Here is a 25,553-nt window from a genome sequence, read left to right as displayed (position 1 = left end):
TCAAGTGTGCATCATTTACCGAAGCAATATGTTTAACCACATGTACAGTACAGCATAATGCAATGCACTACATTGGTCCTGTATTAAATACTACCTTTGTCTAAAAGGTTTGGGTTCAACAGATAAGTGCGACACACCGAGCGAGTAGAGCACAAAGAATGTGTCATACAGATCTCAGAAGTGGTAAAGATGTTGACAGTGGCGTGTCCTGACGTGTTGTGTGACACGTCTAAGACCAAACAACTAAACTGAAGCTTTAAGCAAGAACGCAACATTTTAAAGGTAGTTGTTATTGCACGGCAGGCGTTTGTATTTTTCTGGTTACTCCGTGAATGAGTATTTATTATGATAGCATTTAACCATAAAAGAAAGGTAGTTATATACATATATTTTAACAGTGAGACTAGCCCAAATGGATAATAAAAAGCAGGCGATGCTAGTCTATTTGTTTGACATTTCACCATAAGCACCAACCTGAGAATGCCCTCATAGGCTACTTTGTATGAGTGAGCTAGTCACCGCTGAATCTGACAGCTGTTGAGCAAGGAGGACGATTTGTTGGAGACAGCACATACCTCGATAAAAGCCCAACACTCTCCAGCGACATTCACTGTGTTCGCCCGGCCGATCTGATCCCACAAATGGGCTTTTTGGTCTTTGTTATGATCGTGTCTGTGTGTAGTGGGCGCACAAAAAAAGACGTTTGGTGAGCATTTTTGCGAGGCGCCCGTATATGCTCCCATTGAGAACAATGGAAGAGACACTGGTGCTCAGAAAAAGAAGCTATGTGGACATACGTTCTGATGCAGTTGCTTCAGATTTGTCGGCTGCACATCCATGTGAATCATCTGTTCCACCACATCCCAAAAGTACTCTATTGGATTGCGATATGATAACTGTGGAAGCCTTTTGAATAGAGTGAACTCATTGTCATGTTCAAGATATCAGTTTGAGAGATGATTTAAGCTCCGCTTTAATGTCAAACATCTATAAAATAGCAGAAGATTGAAGTGTCAGAAAGCGTAACATTCCAGAGCGACTGCAGAAAGTAAAAGACAACACCTTCGGCCACAACGACGCATGAAAAAGCTACTGGGGTACTGATAACAGCATATTGCAATCCAAGAAACTGTTCGGTGATATATTGCAATATGAATGACATGTCCTTACCCTATTCTTACACTACAACCTTTAGCACTGTGGGTCTTCTCGTCCTTTCTCAGCCAAATCACCATCTGATGCCTCTGCAGTTGCAAAGTACACCTGCGCGATCTTCATCCATTCTCATGTCCTTTTTGTTGGGACTGTAAATAGAGATATTTGCACAAACGTATCATGGAAACTAAAAGAATACCTACTTAGATCGACTCAAAAAACATGTTTGGTAAAGTGGGAGAATCTGATTACACTGGTTGTGCAGACCACCAACTCTGGCAACAGATACCATGCTTGCATCTGATACGCCATTATGCTAATAAGAGAAGAATAAGATGCATTTATAAAAAACGCAGTCTTTAGTCTCTTTACTGCCAGGGCTATGACGAGAAACATTTTAGTTTAGTACCTATATAAAAAAGGTACTGAAACACCAAATGTTTGCGAGCTAATGAATAATGCATTACTCACCAAATTCTTCCCTAACATACATCCCTATATCATAATATAATTTCAAATATAATTGCTGTTAAGTTTTGGAAACAAATAAATATCAAATGAACAAGATTATTTATAAAGCACTTTGTAATTATAGTACATTTCCTGGTCATTACGGATGACATTTGACCGTTAGTAAGTCCTTTAGATTAGTAATATCAAAACACGATGAGTCATTAAAGACTGAAAGTTTGCACGTTGTCAACCCCGAGTGCATTATCCGTCAATTAAATAATTTAGTTCTTCCTCTGGTTTAAGGTGTGATAACGAGTGAAATGACTAGTTTTTAATGAAAACCGGCTAAACTTTTCACCTTCCACGGCACTTTGCTTGACAACCCTCCCATACAGCTTTTTAAAATGAGTTTATGCAAAACCCTGTGAGAATATGTGGCGAGTAATTAGACAAAAACACAGACGGATGCCACCACCCAATCGTCACACAATATACATGGTAAATTGCCGAATATTGGTTGGCTTTGATGTCTGTGAAGCCAAATGGCAATATAATTTTTAAAAAGGTAGGAAGAAAATCTGTTGTATTGCTTTTTTGTGGTTCTAAGAGAAATACATGTTATAATAAACAGCTTGTCCTGTTGCAATCATTGAGTTAATGGAATAATTACTCAGTGATCGTGGCAGGTTTTCCAATGTATTGTTGACATAAGCCATTTCTTCTTGATCATTTTTCTTCTCGAGTTTTGTGATCACAAGTAGAGCTCAGTTACAGAAAAGGAAAACTGATCTCCAGCATGGTTTTGCATTTTTAGGCTTTATCTGTCTTTGCCTTATAAAGGACATGAAGTATTTTTCACATCTGACAAATGCTGTCGTATTTAGCATATTATGTGAATAATGTATTTATACTGTTCGAATAATCTACACTCTTTATTTATTTATAAATATATATATATAATATATATATATATATATATATATATATATATATATATATATATATATATATATATATATAGATAGATGTTATAGACAATTGTGCCACGGTTTGTTACTGCTTCTGGTGTATAGAAGATTTCAGTGTGTGGACATGCTGTCCCTACAAAATAGCTATTTCACTTTTGGTATTTCAAAATGTAAAAAGGGTCGACGTTTTGTAGGTTCAGATCGGTCGCTGCACGGACAGCCATGTAAAAACAGGCAGCTTTTGTATAAGGCAACACACCCCCAAGATGTCAGTCATTGGCAGGGAGGCGCAAGCTCCTGCTTATATTCAAGCTATGCTAGTTCCTTGTATGAATAAGCAAAACATAACTATATATATACACTAGATTTAGAATAACTATTATCCTAACAACTGCGCTGGGTGTAAATAAATGGTGGCGTTGGTTAGATCATTGCAGACAACAACACCCACCTCACGGTAATGTCGCTCGTGCTTGCCGTCAATGCACAGCCAGCAATATGTTGTTGAGCGCTTAAATGCTGAACTTGACTGAGGTTAGTAAACATAACTGCTACATTATGTCCTGAAATGTGTCTCACGGGTAAAACATGTAGTGCATTGCCATTATGACAAATATAAATAATATTTAAGTTTTAATAGCAATATTTAACACGAGAGCACAGCACAGCCTGAGACAAAAGCCCACTGCAGCCCCTTCACTGCCCTCACAACGTTCCCCCTCCCCAACGCTTAATCTAGCTAGCTAGCAAGCTCGTTTCCAGCCCGACACAGCAGCCTCGCTGGCTGGGGCTAACCCTCTGCTTCGCCCCGACATTTTCCTATCGGCTTTCGGTCCTCTCGCTTCAAAAAGGCAGCGAGCTATTAAACGCAGACAAGGGTGAAATTCCAGTTAGCGAAGTAGTCAATGTGTGTAACGCACGTGGCACACAACTATACCAAGCCCACGCAGACACATAACATTCCATTTTCGCACGCAGTTTACTTCACGTTAGCTTACCGTTAGCCTGCTCGCTGTAGCCAGATGGCTAACGTTAACTAGGATCTTTACCCCCCTTAAGATTCAATCAAACAACAAACCTTGTGTTGTGCTTACCTTCAAACTGGGTCGCACGTATCCCACGGACTCATTCAGGTTCGGCTATATGTGAATATTGCGCAATATAAACAGTTATTCCCTAAATATTGGACGTTAACAGTAGCCTACGGCTGTGTGACGTTCATCGCTGGTTTTGAAAACATCCCAGCCGTTCGTCGCCCGTCCTCTCCGAGAAAAACCCAGCAAAACATGCAAGCCTCGCTCTCATTGGTCGAGGAGAGACACGTGACCGCGTGAGCCCAACCGAGCTTATAAGGTCTCCGTCTGCTGGATAGACTGTAAATGGGTATGTGTGGAAACAACGATTTAACTCTTTGTTTTATCGATGCTGTGAGTAAATCCCCACCTTTAATGTTAAGAATATGCTCTGTACTTTCACACTTTGTCAGCTAGTGCCGTGTAAAACATCTGTTGTTCGGTAATAAGCGTGAATTTGGGGCTAAGGAGGGAGATCAGTCATGGGCACTTGACGTCATCTTTTCCGTTGCTGTGTTGCGGTTAGTGGGAACTTTCTAGAAGATCACGGTTTAGATTTAAAGGTGGATCCTATCTTTCATGTGGTCATAGCTTAAATAAATTGGCGACAATTTCAATTAATAAAGTGATCACGTAAATTCGGCCCCCTTTTTTTTTTTTTAGCCCGCCAACTCATTGTGTCAGGCGGCTTTGAATTGGTTGCGCAGTGACATTTGCATCATGGAGTATGTGTTGAGCGCATGCGTCATGGTGCATAATATTATATGTTGCAGAGCAGGCTTGTTGAAAGTCGCAAGAGGAAACCGGGGTGGGGGAGGGGCACCGGCTAGACACGTAAAACGCCACCGGGGCGGGATAGAAATGACAGGAGCAGTTGTAGGAAGAAGGGGGTTTTGAGTTGAAAAGGGTTTATCATATAATAGCTTGACCGGATTAATTTGGAAGATATCTGGAATTCATGAATGAGACAAAATATTAATTGGACGTGGCTATAACATAGCAATTACATTCACATAGTAGAAAGTTGTAGCCTCCAATTAATGTGTGAATTTCAGATGTATTCATCTAAATTTAAGTTTAGTTATTCATAATTAATTTCTATTTGAAACTAGGATGATTGCACTGGGTAGTCTTGAATGAATTGCAAAGAGCCTATCTGTAATATGAATTCAGTCACTTGTATGTGAAATAATTACTTAAATTAGACATGTCTGCTTTTTTTGTGACCAAGATTGCATTCATTTATTTCTATTTTGGGGATTGGACTATTATGCAAACATTTTTAATGCACTACTCCTCAAAATGCATGTATATACTGTACAATAGCTTGACCAGATATCTGGAATTCATGAGATAAAAGTACTAATTTAACATGCCGATAACTGCATTGTCATAGTGCTCTTTCAAGATACCAGTAATTACATTATGATTACTAAGATTTATTGGTAATTTTGTCAATAAGTTGTAGCCTCCCATTAATACCACATTCTATAGTTTGAGAATGTGAATTGTTCATTTGAATTAAGACTAGTTGAAATACAAATTCAAGATATGTCCAATTCAGTTGTGAGTTTTTATCATTTCAATTAGAAGCATGTAATTATTCACAATTCTAATATTGCTTAATTTATTTATGAATTGTTAAAAATTGCACTGGCTAGTCTTGAATGACTTGCTGAAGCTGGTCTGTAATACATATTCAGTCGAGCTAATATGTGATAAAAGGATTTGATGTTATTTTAACATTAAATCTTCCTTTGTATTAAATTATTTCTGTTTTGGGGTTGGACTGGATTACAAACGCGTTGCACATGACTCTTAAAAATGCATCTGTGCGTACTGTATAATTGATAGTGAAGTAAAACCCTTTATAAGCTTGTCAGAGAAAGCTGTCACTAAGAAGGGTTGACAATGGAAACTGCGACATAAGCTTCTTTTCTTTGATAGCAGCAGCATCATGTGGTACAGCGAGATGATATTTAACTAAGTAGAATAGTACTTTTCTCTAAAGCTATGTTACAGTCCAGCACAACGAAATAGCATCACTTAACTGTAATGTATTTTTAAGACCTGGAAATAGATCATTCTGGAGAATACCAGATTTTTAATGGTGCCTATAAGATACCTAGTTTCAGGACTATGTATTGTTGTATAAGCTCTATTGTCACGTGTGCCTAATAGAGCTGTAGTTTCCACACGTCAAATTATAAATATATAACATTAATTCAGTTATATTGCCTTATTGGAATCCTGTCAGTGACACAATGACACCTAGAACACAGGTATATGAACAATTTATTTACACAACATGTTTGAGTTAAGCATAATATCAGCTTCAGGGACAAGTTGGTGGCCAAATGTCTACAGGTCCGCTCTTACACCAAAGCCCGGTCCTGTAGGAGGCTCTGTCAGAGAAGTCAATCCACCTGCAGGCTCACAGGACAAACGCCCGTTCCTGTAGAAAAATACATTTTAAAAGTCTCAACGTGCACATGCAATGTTTTAAAAAATTCTGCAAAGAAATTTGATTATTCAACCAGAAAATATAATAATTGATTCATGATGATGATTTTGTTTTACCTTGGCCCAGGTGGTGGGACTCTGCCTGCTTTAAGTTCATCAATAATGTCGTCAATGTCCTTAGGTGTGAGGTCCTCCTGAAAACAAGAACAAAGCAGAAGAGTGCACCGACCTTCATTACTAGTTCATTACAGTGTTTGAGAGTGGACAAAGTTGAAATACTACTTTTGCAATATTGCAGGAAGCTTAAGATGAATAAAGCAAATTCTAAAAAAAAGCAATATATTTTTTCAGACATATTAAAGCAGGTTTTACACAGTCAGTCAAAAGGTTCAGACTTCCTACATAATAACTCTTTTCTCATGTCACAATAACTGTTGTTGGGGATAAATGGACATGCAGAAGACGTGTGCCCCGTGATGCTTTAACAGAAACAGTAAATCAGAATGTCTAAATGTTGTGTGCTACAAAAATAATTAACTTGTCAGTTCAACTCTTCATAAAATAACATTATTGCTTTCCTAAAGTGAGTGCTAAAGAGGTTCAAACTTTTAAAAAAATAACTGAATTTGTTTTAAAAACAGGAAGCAAAGCAGCGCTGTTACTTTTACACCAACTATTGATGAATGTATAGTCTTACAACAACACTAAAAAGGGCTACTCCCTTATTGACTGTGTTAACGTGCATAAAGACTGAATCAGGCCTTTACATTGCAAAACAAACCGGCTGTTTAAAAGGCATATATATGTGCAGCTACAGTAATGTTACCTCGGTGCTTCTCCCAAGCTTTTCTTTCCAGCTTTAGAAGCATTAAACCTGACGTACGGGCTTGTTTGCAAACTATAACATCTTGAATTAAACTAAATGCATGCAATTGAAGACATAATTAATCTAATAGCCAGATACTGCGTGCATTTCTCAGGGTTAATTATTCACACAGACTGCTAAACTCTGTACCACCTTTCTCTTGGTGTTAACAGTGTAGTGTTCCTCCTCTAATGATCACACCTCAGCGATTTTTTTGGTACAAAACAAAATCCTCCTTTCCCAGTTGCATTTATTTTAATTGGATTCACTCACTTGTGCTCAGCTGCAATAACTAAACGGCAATTGAGTGCAGAATACGTTTCAGATCATGTTTAAAAACAAATGCAAAAAGAAAGCTTTTCATATCACATCTGGCTCACAAATTTGATCTTTTTCCAAACTAAGGTCATGCACCAGGCAGTTGTTATTCTAGCTATTAATTATTTAAGATTATTTTTCTGTCATGGTTCCCATTTGCCTGACAAGTGTAGACTGTACCACACCTGCATGGGCTTCCAAAGAAAATGTAGCACTCCTAAAAAAGGGTTGAGAGATGTAATCTCTGCAGACATTCTTTGACAAACTCATTTCATGCTTTAACCTAATTTAGTTAGAAGGAAGGAATTAAGTAAGGAAGCCATGTGCACAGAGTAGTAGCACTCACATAATAGTTGTCATTGATCTGGACCATCGGAGCATTCACACAGGCACCCAGGCATTCCACTTCCAATAGCGTGAACATCTTGTCTGGAGTAGTCTCTCCGACCTTGATACCTGTGGAAAAACAAATAAAGACGTGCTTTAAATTTAGCCTTTCTCCTTTGACAAGCTGCAGATTGTGTTAAAAAAACAGAACAAATATTTTTACCAGCTGAAATTACACAGCTGTGACACGATATGCAAGAAAGCCTGACTATTTAGTTGATTGAAAGAACAAACAAATATGCGAGTGTTATTAAATGCAGAAGGTTTGCAGACGTCTGGCTTTATGTATTGTTTGCTGCTACAGCTCATTGTTGTTTGAATTGCAGAGACAACTGTATATGTACATGTTTGTTCCCGTTTTCTGTTTATCTCAAATACACACAATAAAAAAAAAGAAAATGTTCATCTGCCTTTCATCTCTTCATTGGTGTCCCGTCACCGGGAGATTACAAATGTTTCTCTTACCCAGTTTGGTTTGGATGGCCTCCAGGATGCTGTCCGAGTTGCAGAGCATGCAGGGCGTTGTTGTGCAGATCTGAATGAAGTATTTTCCCACGGGCTGACGCAGGAACATCGTATAGAATGTCGCTACTTCATACACTCTCATCGGAGCGACTTCCAGCACCTCGGCGACCTGCATGGAAACAATCAGAAACATTAAATGAGGTTTCCTTACATGACACACAAGACATAGTGTTGTACAGCCTTTCATAAAAAATGTTATTCAACGGATTCAAAAATCACTGTGCCTTGTTCATGGCGGCGATAGGGAGCCATCCATGTTGCCTCTGGGCTACGTCCAACACTGGGATGGTGGCTGCTTGCTTGTGTCCAAGAGGGTACATGGAAATGATCGCCTCAATCCTCTACAGGGGAAGACAAAAAAAAAAGACACATTCAACGATGAATGAGGAAATGCTCAGAATAATATTATGCATTCATCTTTTGTACTTCAACAATTAGGACACATTTAAAAAAAAGCATTACCTGCACAGAACTGGCCAATACAGGTGGAAAATATCAGATATTGTTTAGTGCATCCCCTGAATGACTCAACACAACATTACCTTTTTGTTCTCCTCTGTGAAGTCAAAAGGAGTATCTGCGTTGTTGTCAGGAGTATCTCTGTGCTAAAACAGAAACAGCCGTGTTAAAGGACAATTAACATTGTTTACACCAGAGCTACAATTATCCTTAGTCATCTATGACATCAGCCAATTTATATTAAATCCTGTTTAAAAAGGTTTTACTCTCTTTCATGTGAGTAACAGGCATATGTGCAGTATCTAATAGTATCCGATAAAACCTATCGTGTAAGCCCACAGGGAAAACAGGTGCTGCTCTCAGACCGTTGAAAAGTTTCAACACAGATAACAACTAGTTCTGCGTCTGCACACACTGCCCCCTTGTGAGTGGCAAATGTCCTTTGTGCATTTAAGAATAAGAACAATTTGAAATGTAATTGTGTTTGAAGGTAAAATTGTTAAAAAAAACAACCTTGCCAGTTGAAGCGGAGTTGTTCAAAGACAAGTCAGACAAATCGACTTTTCCCTAATCAGAGATCAAAAACATCTTTTCTATCCAGGGACGATGAAACCATGGCATGTTTCCATTACATGAGGATATCACACGTGGTGTTTGTGTTGCACAACATGGCTCTTAATAGGCTCTGAAGGTTGCTCCCGGTCACATGTATACATTAGTTTTATTTTAAATAATATGAGCACCTGTAAATGATATGTAAACATAACTCACTTGTGGTTGTGAGAGATTTGAACACAGGAGTAAAACATGGCCCATTTCATAAAGAATAATTTAGTTGTATCGACAAGTAAGACTTCAATCTCCCAAATGTGGAACACAGAATGAAGGGAAGAAAACTGGTTTTAATTTTTTATCTATTGTACTAATTTTTATGTTTTTTGCTGTGAAGCACTTTGTATGAAAGGTGCTATACAAATAAAGCTTATTATTATTATTATTATTGTTTAATTCTGTTTCGTAAGATACCAGTCATGCACGTCTTAAATAATATAATAAAAGTAAATAAAATAAAGTAATTTTCAAACTATGTTGTATATGACACACTATGGTCACAAAAATAAAGAAATAATGGCCTGATGGAATGCCATAATACAAAGTATTGGTGTACATTGTTATGTGCATGGTATCTATTACAGTGCAGTGAAGGCCATATAGGTCAGAAATCTGCCTCACAGAATTGAAACCTATAATATTCTGGCCCCACTAACTTCAGGATAATTTATCTCACAGATTACGATATTAATATTATGAAGCACAACAGTCCAGTGCAACACTTTAAGCTAATTTATAATGTATGTGTATATTATGTAACTCACCACAAAGATGCCACCAGCTCCTGCGCGTGCAGCAGACCGATGCAGACCCCTGACCTGCCTGGCCTGCAAATACAGAGAGGAAATAGACGGATGAAATACCTGGTGGTGTGGGAATTGATACTTTCACTTCACAGAGAAAGAGACCTTTGGAGAGTACGTCTCTACTTCAGACCGCATGAAAGAACTGGTAAATGGAAACTTTAGAAAGAAAAACACAATGTTAATGTCATTGTATATCACAGAGACAGTGTGTCAAGTTCATTATTAGGCATACTTTTTAAAAGATAGAGAATTGGCATTCTGTAAATTAACAATCATAACACAATTATCAGGCCATTTAAAAAGATGAAATCTGACTGTTCTTTTCATTGAATGCAATTATTTAATTGTAGGAAGCTTAAAACATCACCACATGAGATACCCTCACATAAACATAGCTTGAGCACTAGTTTGTAAAAGTATACATCTAAATAAAAATCACACACAGACACACACACACACACACACACACACACACACACACACACACACACACACACCATCAAGTGAGTTACCGCTCTCAAAAATGTAAATATTGCATAATAATAATAATAATAAAACCAATACTAATATGCAATTGCCACATGTCCACAGTAACCTCGCCTTTGCATTGCTAAGTTTGTCCAAAGATCACCTTGTAAACGTTTGACAGCAGTAAGCTAAGTTAGCTAGCACGTAACGTTAGCTTAGCGGCCTCCACTGCTTGCCCTTGTGAGGAGTCATGGCTTTTTCCCCCCCAAATTATAGAAAAGGACATAAATACTTTTACCCAAGACCATAAGTAATATCACAAACATACCGTCTGCGATACTGCAGAGCGAACTACAGCAGACAAAAACATCTTGGGGCTTGAAGCTTGGTCCCGGTGTGTTACCAAATGGACGGGACAGCAGCGGCCGACATCAACACAAGCAGTTTCACGCTCGATTAAGTGGGTCTGACGTGAGACGCTACGTCATACGTCATACGTCAGTCGCAGTGCAACAAAATCGATCCCAGATTGAAATTTGAGATAAATAAACAAATGATGCCAACTGAACTATTTGTACATTTGTTATATAACCTGAGTGGTGGTTCATGTTGCATGTTTACTAGCGACACGTATTCCAAAGCACAAAAAGAGCTAATATTTTTAATCAAACGTTATTACAATAATAATAATAATAATAATAATAATAATAATAATAATAATAATAATAATAATAATAATAATAATAATAATATGGAATAATCTTTGAAAGGATAATAACTTTTATTTAACACTTTTATATACAATGCTACACATTTCTTCAGCAAGGATAAAGTGCAAATTGTAAAATATAAAATCGAGATACTAAATAACATGAATACAGCATGTTGAAATCAGATATAATCAGTGGGCATTATAAAATAAAATAAAATAAAAATGTCCAATTTCTATTATGCACTTTTATTTATGAAATACTAAACCAAAATCTGACACACAAAATGGGTAAAAAAAATAAAAAAAATGATAATGTTTCTGTAATTATGTAATTGTAATATTTAGTAAAAGTTAAGCAAGGATTATAATTTGATATGGCCTAAAGAACTCTCACAGCAATAGCCAATATGGATGTATAAAATCCTTCAGCTACTATTGCAAGAACATTTAGTGACAATGTCATGGCTGGCTGTCAGCTAAAAATATGCGGTTCTCTCTCTTGTGCAATCTCTTTTCCTAGAGCACCCATCACCCTCCCCGTCAAATCAAACCCACTTGTGCCTGCATGAATCCCCAGCATTCATCCTGCTGCTGCACACTTCCTCCTCCTCCACCTCCTTGCTGGGGAAAATAATGCGATCAACAGGCCAGGGAGGGCTAAACCAATGAAAAAGTGGGAGTGCCGCACCCGGCGAGCCAATTGGTTGTCCTGACCATAAGCAGACTCTGAGAGAGTCTGCAGATCAGGGATTAGAGGTGGGTCTTTATGCATGCTGAATTATGTTGCTTCAGTACTAGAGGCCTTGTAGTGTTCTTACCTTACTCAGGAGGATCCAGGCAGATCAGCAGTGACTCCAGATTAACCTATTTTCTGACTGACCCTCAGATGATATAGGCCCATCTGCATCTGTCTCCACAATGGTTGTTCCTGAATCCCAGGACAAACTGTACTACCCTCCTGATGACCTGAAGAAGAATGCTCATGTGCCTGATTTTAACTCCTATCTGACACTGTATAGGAAGTCTCTTGAGAATCCAGAAGGTAGGTCAAACACGTTTGTATTTTTAGTGCAGTGCTTGCAGGGTTTCCATGCATGCCACCTCCCTGTGAGCCTGAATGTATGCAGCATCTCTCTGTGTTTATCTGCCCTGTCTGCAGCCTGTAACACTGACATGAAATATCACTTTGTTTCAGATTTCTGGAAGGAGGTTGCCGATGAGTTCTTTTGGAAGAAGCAAGCAACAGGACCAATGCTGCAGTACAACTTTGATGTGACAAAAGGGAACATTTATGTCAAATGCATGGAAGGGGCCAAAACCAACATGTGCTATAATGTCCTGGACAGGCTCGTGAGGGAGAAGGATTTTGGTGAAAAGGTTGCCTATTTCTGGTAAGCGACAATGTCTGTCCGCCACGAATGATGGCTTTGATGGGAAGTACCGCCTGGAGGTATGTCAGGTATTCCAGTCAATAGCAACTGTTGTGTTCCCCGTGCCGACCCCAGTGCACCAAAGCAAACCTCAGCTAGTACAATACAAAGCCAGTGCTTCAATGTGTCTATCCTCTGATTCAACTGAGAACGTTTAACATGATTTGTTGAAACTGTTTTGTCAGATTTAATATGATTTGAGTAAAACTTATTTTGTAATCTAGCATTACAGCAGATTGCAACTGTCCCGTAAAACTCATAAAAACTAGTTGTTAGGTGTTTTATTACAGCACAAAAGAAAACTTCTGCTTGTATCTTGCCCGAATATTCCAATAAGAAAAGTCCAATGAGAGCCAATTGGCAATCAGTTGCAATTTTGTGGATTTAAGCTCATAAACATTCAAGCTTCTGACTTCCACTAAACTCCTTAAATTACGTTTTAACTTACAATCGCTTGCTGCTTACAGTAAAGCCGCACAGCCTCGACAAACCACAATAAAGGCTCCACTTAATGTTGTTTTGACTTTATATTATAGCACATATTTGCTCTGTCAACAGCAGAGGCTTGGCAAATAACAAATAGTGGTTCTGCAAGCTCAGCAGTAATAGGAGTTCAATGGAACTGAGCACAGCGGTGACCAGCCATCTCCCAAACAAGTGTCTTCAGGCTTTTTTGCACTACATCAAAGCACTTACTGTATGTAATATATCTGCTAAAGTGCCAAAGCTTTTTCAGCATGCCACATGAAGAGGATATTGTGTGTCTGGTGTGTTATTACCCCGTTTATATTCTAGGTATCAGTGACCAGATGGTTTGTTTTGACTACTAACAACCTATATGACTTTAGCTCACACCTTGTCCAAACAGCAGTTGCAAAACTATCTTTAACAGCAGGACCCTGCAAAAACAATCAGACACCAAAAAGTATTAAAAAAAACTGTGTGTGCTTTTGTTTGACTTTACGTGTTACTGTATTTATTGTTTGCAGCTTCTAGTTTGAGATTGAGAAGAATCTGTGTGTGCTCTGTGATGACAGGTGTCCCGCGGCTCAAGTGTCACCCTTTAAACAAAACAGTTTTTGACAAAGAAGGATTCAGATCCATCCGCTGTAGGTTTCTTGACCCTTTTCAAGAGTGTGTAAGAAATGGTTTCAACACATCAAAAACACATTTTCTGTCTCAGTGGGTAACAAATAACAAAATATCAGAGCCTTGGAGGTAATTTATCATCTACTTCAAAATGCCCTTTTGAATTGTTAAAGGTTAAAAGCAACAGTTCCTATGTGTTCTGCAAGATACAGGCAAAACAAGATATGTCAATGTCAGCAACTCATTTGTAAAGACTAATGAATGTCTACAGAATAAGTGCATTGTTTAATACATTAAGACTAAAGTAATAAATTACACAAAATGAATCAAATGCAGACAAAAAAAACAAAGAAAAAGTCAAGAAGATTTAAGAGCATAATAAATAAAAGACTGGATTGTACGGTGCATATACAACAACAGCTCAATGTCAAAAAGCAAAGGTAAACATACGGCTGCAGCTCAGCAACTAAAAGCAGCTTCACCATGTTTGGATTTTATGACTGACGACCTCAAATGATCTGTGGGTTGAAACTCTCTGAAGCATTTTGTTCACAAATCATTTGGTGATTTATAACTGAGTTGTTTACGTTAAAAGTTATTTGAGAATTGGAGTAATGTGCGTTCTTGGACTTTGTTAGATTTTAAGCAGCATCACTCTGAATGAGTGGCAGCTGTCAAAGACCTTTTTAATACCTGAGAAAATCCTATTACAGCCGTCCGGCCTGTCAGAGATTAATGCGTCAATTGTGTTTTCTAAATCTTGTTGAATTGAATTCTATTTGAATTAAAGCGGTCCAAGGATTGACCCCTGTGGAACTCCATATTTGACTTGGTTTGCTCTGATACAAGTTGCACAATATAGCAAGTAATGACTAAATAAGTGCATTTTTATCAAGTGCAGAGTTTCATCACTCGAATCATTTATTTCATCACCATCATGGCGAAAAGGTTCAGCCAGGTTTGTTCAGTGTTTTGGCTTTTGTCCCGCACTACAAGCCGGCTACCATGCTGCCACATAGTTTTCCAAACAACTGTTCTGACAAACATCCAAACCCAATATAGACCGAGCAACAGAAAGAACAGGTTGTCTCCCCTTTGAACTCAGAGAACTCACAGGAAGACCCCTGGTTAACACTGTGTAATCAACAGATACAGACTTCGTACAATCAAACAGGTTGTGTTGTGTTTCTCCTCCTGCATGTTGACTTCTCAGGGAAGGAAACTCACCTGACCACCACATGGTCATCACCTACCGCCAGCTGCTGAGCCAGGTCTGCCGCTGCGCTAATGTTCTCAAGCAAATGGGTGAGAAATCTTACATCTAAGTAACATTACATCTCTTAAAAAAAATAGAGATGACTTGATCCTTAGAAATGACCCGTAGCATCAAAAGTTTGAGTAAATTTAGAAAGAGATGAACACTTGCCAAAATCACAACATGTATCAGGTTGTGGTTTTATTTAGAGCCACAACAACCTCTCAAATATGGATACTTCCTGCTTTTCTCTGTTTTATATCATATTATAATGAATATCTTTGGGTTCTGGACTGACGAAACAAGACATCACCTTGGCCGTTGAGAAAATGGGATTTGTTTTTATGCCAATTTAAAGGCCAAAGGATAACACACGAGATGTGGCCCAATGCACCTATGGTATATCAGACAGACGTACAGTATTCACACTTTAAAGCTACATTACTTGCTGGTTTGATCTGAAAAGTAGTCCAGATTATACCCAAGTGTAATTTGTGTTATCCAAAACCCCAAATTTGCTTGTTTCCTTGTTCAAGGTCTAAAAAAGGGAGACAGGGTATCTATCTACCTTCCCATGATCCCAGAGCTGGTCTACACCATGTTGGCCTGTGCAAGGATAGGCGCTGTTCACTCCATCGTGGTGAGTAGTAGTGTTACAGACGTAGCGTCGTTTAACGTCAGCATGTTATCAAAGTACAAAAAGATTCTATTACTTCTGTGAGAAACTTCCAAGCAGGAGTCAGCCAGCATTGTTTTATGGTACTATTCAACCCAAATCTGTCATGCATATTTCTAATCCTGGTGAAGGAAGCATTCTGCTCCTTTTATCTGCGTTCAAATGAAGTAATTTCTTCAACATGTAGGTTAGCAGTGTTTGCCCTTCTCCTGTAGTTATCACCTGCAATATATGGGTCAGACATCTACTGGCTGCGTCTAGCTTGGGAAGGCATCCAAGTCTTTACAAGTGTTGGAAGCCAACACTATTTTAGTTTTTCGACCTTGCTAATCCAAGCAAAGGTTAGAAGCTGTGCTAAAAATATCTCCAGGCTGCTCCAAGATGGGCTCGCTTCATGACTCGCAAAGGCCTGTTTTTTGGCAGACTTAAGTTTACGTGACCTTGCCAGTGCTTGGTCATTGTTGTACATTTTCCAACTCTTGAGTTTTTATCATATTTGATATGAACATCACTTAGCAACATAAGGGTTTCTGGCATAGTGCCAACCTCTTGGATTTCTCATGTGCCTGTTAATATTAATCCTAAATTAGTTTGACATGAAATTAAATCATAGATGGAGCCAGACAGGACGGCCAACGCCACTCACGCACTGACATTTTGCTGAGTCCAGAGTCCTCAGTGTCCTGATTCATAATGCTGTCATCAACACTGAAACTTTATACTCGGTGAACTATTAACCTTGGCAGAATAAAAGCGTCTGGCGGAGGACGCGGCAGATGACAATCACATAAAATGTATTTATTATTTATAAATGTATTATTTATTATAAACGTCTGGTTCAGTACGTAGGATTGAACAAGGTGACTGAAATGGTAATGAGCAGAAAGAGAGACTGTGCAGCTTTAGCCTGAACTGCAGCAACTGTGGACACAAGTAATTAAGTGGTTATCATAACCAATAGAAATGATGGACAAGAGTATTTATTTCAAATATATAATATAATGTATGACATGATGACATAAAAAGATAATAAACCAGAATTATCCATTTACAAAGGTCATAAGTTTTGTCTTTCTCTTTGCGTGTTCAGTTTGCAGGTTTCTCCTCTGAGTCTCTGTGTGAGAGGATCATCGACGCCCAGAGCAGCGTCCTGGTGACAGCAGGTAGGTCCGGCAGCACCAGGAGGTGATGTAACGCTCAGGTGCTGTAAAGATGGTTTTCAGGATGTAAAGAGCTCACTGCACTCCTTATGCACACTACAAAAAAGAGCCATGAGCATAGTTAACAATGTAGGATATCACCTGATACGCTGTTTTTAAAGTCACATGTTCGAAGTTCATGGATCTGGTAGAATTTAATTTTGCTCAAATAATGTATAAAGCAAAAATTATTACCAGGGATGGTGTAGCGATGAACACGGGTTGGTAGGATGAACGTGCGGTAAATACTAATAAAATACTAATAATATACTAAATAAAATACTAATAAAATACTAACAAAATACTAACAAAATACGAATAAATACTAACAAAATACTAATAATATACTAATAAAATACTAATAAAATACTAACAAAATACTAATAATATACTAATAATATACTAATAAAATACTAATAAAATACTAACAAAATACTAATAATATACTAATAAAATACTAACAAAATACTAATAATATACTAAGAAAATACTAACAAAATACTAATAAAATACTAATAAATACTAATAATATACTAATAAAATACTAATAATATACTAATAATATACTAATACAATAATACTAATAAAGACTAATAAAATACTAACAAAATACTAATAAATACTAATAAATACTACAGACGAGAAAAAGACGAACAAAAGACGAAGAAGAGAAAGAAAAAGAACAAAAGACGAAAGAAAAGACGAAGAAAAAGACGAAGGAGAGACGAAGAACAGACGAAGGAGAGACGAAGAACAGACGAAGAGGAGACGAAGAACAGACGAAGGAGAGACGAAGGAGAGACGAAGAACAGACGAAGGAGAGACGAAGAACAGACGAAGAACAGGAGAAGAAAAAGACGAAGAAGGAGAAAATAACTAATAAATACTAATAAAATACTAACAAAATACTAATAAAATACTAATAAAATACTAATAATATACTAATAAAATACTAATAAAATACTAACAAAATACTAATAAAATACTAATAATATACTAATAAAATACTAACAAAATACTAATAAAATACTAATAAAATACTAATAATATACTAATAAAATACTAATAATATACTAATAATATACTAACAAAATACTAATAATATACTAATAAAATGCAGGGAAAAACTAGACAAAAAGCAGAAAAAAGTATAAAACACACTTAATTGTTTAAGTTTTATCTGACACATGGGTGGATATTTGGTTTGTACATAATAGTGTTTGTGAGTGGTGCGATAAATATTGAGTTAATTGTTTGACTTATGGAGAAGGGGGAGGATTAAATAAGTGTATACTTCTTCCTGCTCTTTTTCAGACATGCAATGTTGTTTATTCATATTGTTTATGAGAATCTGTATCCTGAGAGTTTGCTCGGCCTGTGTTTACTGTTCATTTGATATGTTATTGTCGTTTAGTTTTTAGTTATTTTATTACTTATTTGGTAAGTTTAAGAGTCTCCGTGTTTGAATGCGTTCTTCCTGCTGGATCACGAAGCTCCTCACCTCTCACCTCCATATCTTTGCAACATACAGATGGTGTTTACAGAGGAGAGAAGTTGATCAACCTGAAACAGATTGCAGACGAGGCTCTGGAGAAGTGCCGTGAAAAGTAAGTCTGAAAGGCCAACAGTTTCCCAGTTCTCAGTAACCGCCCTTATTTACACTAGCTGAGAGTAATGGGACTCAACTGCGGACATATGAGTCACTGGACACACACACACACATGCACACACACACAGGAAACTGCTTGTCTCCCATAGCAACAACATGAGCCCGGGAGGGATGTGTTATCAGGGATGCAGGGGTGTCATTTAAAAAATAAAACATATAGTGATATTGTCTAATATACCAAAGCCTCATGTCAAATTGCTTACAGAGCGTCGTCCAGTGTCACTAAATGCCTCGTCATCAAGCACCACGCTCTCAGGACAAAAAGTGGAGCTGCATGCAACAAACTACAGGTAGATATGTTTTAATAATGACCACCTAATATATCTTATTATTACACACTGTTCATGCTGTATATATCCAGCACAGTCATATCTTCCCCTTACCGTTTATTCTATATTTATTCTAGTTTATTCTGTATACTCTTTAGCATTTGCTTATCTGTTATGTACTATGTGCAATGACAATTACATTAAATATAATAGAATTTAAGGTTTAAGAGTTTAATGTCATGCATTTGTTCCCTGTTCTGGTGCGTGCAGACCCCCTGGGACTCAGACTGTGACGTGTGGTGGGATGAGGCGATGAGAGACTCTCCTGAAGAGTGTGAACCCGAGTGGCTGGACGCCGAGGACCCGCTGTTTATCCTCTACACCAGCGGCTCCACCGGCAAACCCAAGGTAAGATGTGCGTGTGTATGTATAAACCAGTCTCATATAGCAAAACACACTAGAGTAGCTTGGCAGGGGAAAAACAGCTGCTCATTTTCTGCTTGTAAATTGTCAGTGAAACCACATCTTTTAAATCAAAGCGTGTATTCTCTACTCTGATGAGCCTGTAATGGTGTTAACTGTGCTGGCTTTGAAATAATCTTTTTTTTTCCTCTCTTGTGAAATATAATGATTTTTGTAATGGCCATGAATACAGCCCTAGAAAGTTGAAAGCACAGCACACACACACACACACACACACACACACACACACACACACACCACACACACACACACACACACACACACACACACACACACACACACACACACTCTCACGTCTCCATCCTTGTGTACGGTACAGGGTGTTCTCCACACTGTTGCCGGGTATCTGCTCTACACGTCGCTGACCTTCAAGTACGTTTTTGACCATCACCATGACGACGTGTACTGGTGCACAGCGGACATCGGCTGGATCACAGGACACTCCTACATCACCTACGGCCCTCTGGCCAACGGAGCCACAAGCGTCCTTGTGAGTCTGAAAGAGACTTTGTTCCTTTTATTTTATTAGAAATCACCACAGTGCAATTAAAAGACACAAATGGTCCCCATTCACAGGTGTAATATGTAATATGTCTACAAACGACTCGACTTATGTTATAAATGTAGTTATTTACATGTAACGGTCCAGTATTTGGTCGTTTATTAACTACATATTTAAACCAGATGAAGGATTTTAGTCATCGGACGTCTGGATTTTAAGTTATCAGAGAAACAAGCTGTTAACGGCTTCCAAACCTCATTAGACAAACACTGATTTTCAACATGAAACTGCTTTATTTTGTGTTTTAAAACCGGTTTTACTCACCGTGTCCATTTGTTGTGGAGAGGAGGAGACCTCTGCGGATAATTCGGCTTCCGGTAAAAAAAACAAAACAACTCCCATAATCCCACACTCCCTCACAACGCCAACACACTCCATCTTTTGTTATTGTTTTGATTAAGAGTAACTCGTAGTGGCAAAAAATGACAAATTGGGCATTCAAGACCTTCTGAGAGATGCATGTGTGTGTGCGTGTGTGTGTGTGTGTGTGTGTGTGCGTGTGTGTGTGTTTTCTCCAGTTTGAAGGCATCCCAGTTCACCCCTCATGTCGGCCGATTTTGGGAGATCATTGAGAAGTACAAAGTGACCAAGTTCTACACGGCTCCCACGGCCATCCGCCTCCTGATGAAGTACGGACGGGAACCGCTGCAGAAGTGAGAGCCTGCATGTACTCATCAATGTCACAGCAGCTCAGGGAAATGCAGATTTCCAGAAGCTGCAGCAGGAGTTTGACTTTCAAAACACTGCTGGAAGTGATAGGTGCTTCAAGCGTATTTTCTTTTACTGCAGGGTCTCCCAGCTTTCATATGGAAATTTCCCATCCTTCATTTTTGAAAGCTCTCCTTCTGATCTCACATCTTATGTAACAGACTCCTCGGTGGGAAGGTGAAGAGACAAACTGTATGAATGATGATGTGAGGGAGACTGTGTTGAACATGCATGTTCAACACTAAATTCAGAAGAATCCTTAAACTCAATGCAAGGTCAAAAAAGATGCAAAGATAATTCAATGCATTATCATTCACTCACAAAACGTTAGAAGCCTTGAAAAAAGAATCGTCATCAGCTCGTCAGTGCAACACAACAGCTTCCTAAACAACCCTAACACACCGACACTGATTGTGTATCTTCCTTTTGCGAGATCTAACAATCCACGCAACAAATAAAGTTAATAAAGGTTGTGACAAGAGTCGTAACAAACCAGAGCAGTGATCAGTACCACATCATGAATAAAAGATATCTGCCTCTATCAGGTACGACCTCTCCAGCCTGAGGATTCTGGGTAGTGTTGGTGAGCCGATCAACCCGGAGGCGTGGCAGTGGTACCACGAGACCGTCGGTCAGGGCAGATGTCCCGTGGTCGACACTTTCTGGCAGACAGAGACAGTAAGTGCCATCTGCCATCGTTGCCATCTGCCTGCAATTAACACACAATTCAGCTATATTTCAGATTCATGTTTGGAGGGTTAGAATCCGTTTCATACCATATGCTGTTTAGTTTAAAAGAGTTACTTTAAAGTTTACAGGAAGTTGGATTCTTTCATATGTATCTAAGAAAACGTGCGATGATACTGAAAACATCAAATAACGGCTAATTGATTCTTTTATAATTGTTCTCGCGGAAGTCTAGATGTTGTCGGTCTTTCAGGACCTTCGCTTCACTCAGAGGCCGTCCTGACCGTAACACTACTTCAGGAGCAACGAAATCCCGGCGGCGGTTGGCGTTACCGCAGTTTTACAAGCGTGTCGGGGAACTACCATGGCCTAGCGTAAAAAATACGAAAGGCTAGAGTCAGAGTTTGGTTTGTCCGTTCTGAGCTCCTGTAGAAACATGGCGGTGCAACACGCTCCCTATGTAGACATAAAGGGCTCATTCTCAGGTAACAAAAACACGACTATTGTTAGTTTCATGTGCTGAATGGAAACATAGTTATGGATGTTATATTCCATATCTGCGAATAGATCCACTTTAATACTACACACACTGCACATTTAAGCTACAAATACACATTTCTTTGTTGTCCTGTGCCTTTAAATATCTTTATTTCTCTGCAGGGAGGTCATGTTCTGACCCCGCTGCCTGCTGCTACGCCACTGAAACCCGGCTCTGCTGTAAGTGACATGGATTATCTCAGACTCTTAACATTTGTATGTAACTCTTAAACACACCAGCATCTCATCTCATCAATACAAATAATTCTGGTGAGCAAAGGTTGGACTAAACCAATGCAGGAGATGATCCAGGAGCTGTTTAATGAGCATCAAATCTCATGTTTCAGACGTTTCCTTTCTACGGCGTGGAGCCCGTAATCCTCAACGAACATGGAGAGGAACTGGAGGGCGAGGCTGAGGGTTATCTCGTAAGTTTCAATTCAATTCTACGCAACTTTATTTATCCCTGTGATCAGCAGACACACACAGAAGGTGGGAATGAAAGAAAGAAGCTTAAACGCTTTAATAAATAACTTTAAATAGGTTCAGCTTAACACCTCACTTACAATTATTATTGGTTAATCAATCCGAACACACTTCTCGTGCTTGCTGGCATGATTTTCATTAGTAGTTTAAGTTTAAAAGCTCCTTTGAAGCAATAAAAAAAGATTTGATTATAATCAGTTTAATAATAATCGTAGATGTGATTGCACTGCTTGTAGTTATGTTTTATTTGCTTATTTCAGTCTTTTTATAATATTTGATTGTGTTTTTATTGACCTGATTTAATTTAATTGTAATTTCCACTTTGTTTAGGAAGGTGCTGCATGAATAACATTTATTATTAGGGTTATTATTTCTACTGGTAGTGGCAGTAGCAGTAACACCACCTCATGATTTGTATGTGTTCCCTTCAGGTGTTCAGGAGGCCCTGGCCCGGAATAATGCGTACTGTGTACAGAAACCACGAACGCTTCGAGAACACCTACTTCAAGAAATTCCCGGGCTTCTATGTAACGGGTGATGGTAAGCAACAATCTCCCGTCTGAACACTGAGGTTCACCCTCCTGCCGCAGATTGTACATCAGAAGAGTCTTTAATACCAAATATGTACTTGATTTCTCAACAAAATACCAATGAGCCTCTTGAGGGAGAGACAAAGATGCTGTAAAAACTCTTTTGGGGTTATGCAACTTGTTTTTTCCTCTCTCAGGCTGCAGGCGGGATAAAGACGGCTATTACTGGATCACAGGAAGAATAGACGACATGCTGAATGTGTCAGGTACTTTACTGTCTGATAAAAACCTTCACTTCAACACACATTTGAACTCGCAGCATTTCTTTTCATTTTCTCTCCCCAGAAACGTTTTGTTTAGTCATCTCTTATATGTTAATGTTTAGTCTCTTATGTCTTTGTGTGTCTGGGTGTCATTCAGGCCACCTGATGAGCACAGCGGAGGTGGAGGCGGCTCTGACGGAGCACCAGGCTGTGGCGGAGGCTGCGGCGGTGAGTCGGCCTCACAAGGTGAAGGGCGAGTGTCTGTACTGCTTCGTCACGCTCAAAGACAGCAGGGAGTTTAACCACACACTGGTGGAGGAGCTCAAGAGACTGGGTGAGGCTCAGATACAGCACGGTTTACACACTAAATCACAACAACTGTGCTTTTAAATGTTTCTTTTAATAACTTTATTCTGTTCTTTTGTCTGTCCTGGCTCATCTTGGAACAATCCATTCAAACAAATGTGATTCAAATGATAAATAAGGTTAATAAAAAGAATAGCCATTGATGATGCACAGGGTTTAGGTGTATTTTCCTCATGTAACTGTAGATAATTGGGCCTTTATCGATAGAAAAACATAAATTCATTAGATCTTTTAGTCCAATACTAGCCAACAATTGTGATAATTGTTAAATCAAGTAATTTAGTAAGTTTCCTGCTCCTCAAATGTTTCCCAGTTGACATCATTGTGCACTAAATACCTTTGAGTTTTGGACAGTTGGTCGGATAAATCAACAGATCAATTGAAAATGAAATCATTCGTTGCATCCTTCAGATGTTTTTGCTCTCAAATATGTTAAGATAAAACTTTATTGATCCCAGGCATGAAACATTGCATAGGGATAGGGATATCAGTGTATCACATTTACAACCTCCAGTTCAAATTATAGAGTTTAAAGCCCATTTATAGTGTAAATGCTTTGCATATAAGTGTGTAACTGCACACAATAATGCACAGAAATTACAAAAATATGACATCTGACATGCACATAGAAACGTTTTGAATGTGAGTTTTAATATGTTCTGTTTTAATCTCACTCCAGACTAGCTTTATTCTGTACTGATTCCTTTTCTGTCTTATCTTTTCAGTGAGAGAGAAAATTGGACCAATCGCTACGCCAGACTTCATTCAAAATGCTCCAGTGCTCCCGAAGACTCGCTCAGGTAAACGGCTCAACACTAAAGAGGTACAACCCTCCTCCTCTGCTCTCCTCCTCAGTAACATCTGTCTCCTCTTCCTCCGACTCTGGATCTGTTTTTAGGGAAGATCATGAGGCGAATCCTCCGGCAGATCGCCCGCAACGAGAAAGACCTGGGCGACCTTTCGACCCTCGCGGACCCGAAGGTGGTGGAGGAGCTGTTCAGCCAGAGATGTGAAGCTGCAGCCTGAACACACACCTCACACCGTCTCTCTCTCTCTCGTCATGCAACGATGAAGACTATCACAAAGGGCTGGTTCTGGATCAGCATCTTTCTCTTTGGGAATGAACAAAAGGGGCTGGGGTCAGAAAATTATACCGACGATCAAATCAGTGGTTGCATTAATGTAGACGTGTTAATATACGGGGCGGTTGTTGCTTTGCGTTTGGGACAAAATGTCAAACTAATTTTAGTTTAATTGCTAATATTTTCTTAACAGTCCTTCAGCTCAATGTCTCATATCGTTGGATATTGTTTTCTGACTGACACCTGATTTATATTTTCATGATACATTTCTATAACCTGAGACTGAAGTGTGGAATCTGTTTTGTGGCCTTTTGTCATTTTACCTTCAAGCTCCGCAGCTGATTGGCCCCCTCATGTGGCAGGAACCGTCCTCTGCAGCTGCTCTCTGATGATTCTTCACACTACTACCTTTTGTTTTATAATGATGCACAGGGAGCGATTATGGGGGACAAAGATCAAGGGATGCAGATAAGAAGAAAAGAGAGGATTGTTTTTATTTTAAACGCACTGGATTATTTAGAGAATGACAAGCATCAGTCGTCCTAATAAAGGAGAAAGAATATATATAATATAATACGTCTCCTTGACACCATTACGTGTGTGTGTGTGTGTGTGTGTGTGTGTGTGTGTGTGTGTGTGTGTGTGTGTGTGTGACGAGGAGAGAAACACTACGATTGGTAATATTACATCATCACACCCAGCAGCAAAGGAGGGGTTACCATGACAACCTCTTCATCTCCACCTCCTCTACTTCCCCCCAAACCCTCCTTCTTCACTATCTCTCACACACACACACACACACACACACACACACACACACACACACACACACACACACACTTTCTCCATTAAACCAACATTTTCTTGCACCATATTATAACGCTTCCGTCGGGTGCGCTTGTGTAAGCGTTGAGTTGTTGTACATTATGCTGGGAGGTGAAAGTTTTCTACTCATTAATTTATAAGTCATTAGTTATTTCATCCTTCATGTCATCAAC

General features: G+C 38.8%; 3 protein-coding genes across 3 annotated transcripts in view; 1 reads left to right on the top strand and 2 right to left on the bottom strand.

Annotated features, from left to right (window-relative positions):
* Nucleotides 1-3,854, bottom strand: part of ankrd12 (ankyrin repeat domain 12) — a 30,639-nt gene extending 26,785 nt beyond the window's left edge. The window contains 1 exon segment of the mRNA XM_029452985.1: nucleotides 3,671-3,854. The gene's annotated coding sequence lies outside the window, so the exon portion shown is untranslated.
* Nucleotides 3,855-5,926: 2,072 nt separating this feature from the next.
* Nucleotides 5,927-11,008, bottom strand: ndufv2 (NADH:ubiquinone oxidoreductase core subunit V2). The gene is made up of 8 exons (XM_029454014.1): nucleotides 10,881-11,008; nucleotides 10,043-10,105; nucleotides 8,750-8,812; nucleotides 8,432-8,548; nucleotides 8,148-8,316; nucleotides 7,642-7,751; nucleotides 6,230-6,306; nucleotides 5,927-6,104 (listed from the first exon to the last, which is right to left on the bottom strand). Exons 1-8 carry the CDS (start codon nucleotides 10,920-10,922, stop codon nucleotides 6,011-6,013), a joined length of 735 nt encoding a protein of 244 aa, XP_029309874.1. The 5' UTR covers nucleotides 10,923-11,008; the 3' UTR covers nucleotides 5,927-6,010.
* Nucleotides 11,009-12,097: 1,089 nt separating this feature from the next.
* acss2l (acyl-CoA synthetase short chain family member 2 like) lies at nucleotides 12,098-24,835 on the top strand. Its single transcript, XM_029453507.1, is given in 19 exon segments — nucleotides 12,098-12,306; nucleotides 12,460-12,655; nucleotides 14,997-15,088; nucleotides 15,575-15,678; nucleotides 16,805-16,877; nucleotides 18,445-18,520; nucleotides 18,788-18,872; nucleotides 19,122-19,259; nucleotides 19,654-19,824; nucleotides 20,415-20,441; nucleotides 20,443-20,549; nucleotides 21,150-21,282; nucleotides 21,952-22,008; nucleotides 22,176-22,256; nucleotides 22,746-22,854; nucleotides 23,042-23,110; nucleotides 23,265-23,441; nucleotides 24,199-24,273; nucleotides 24,372-24,835. Coding segments are annotated over 19 exon segments (2,022 nt in total). The 5' UTR covers nucleotides 12,098-12,182; the 3' UTR covers nucleotides 24,500-24,835.
* Nucleotides 24,836-25,553: the final 718 nt, after the last annotated feature.

This window comes from Cottoperca gobio, chromosome 17 (assembly GCF_900634415.1).
Source record: "Cottoperca gobio chromosome 17, fCotGob3.1, whole genome shotgun sequence".
Taxonomy (NCBI): Eukaryota; Metazoa; Chordata; class Actinopteri; order Perciformes; family Bovichtidae; genus Cottoperca; species Cottoperca gobio.
This window is presented reverse-complemented; position numbering and strand designations above follow the sequence as displayed.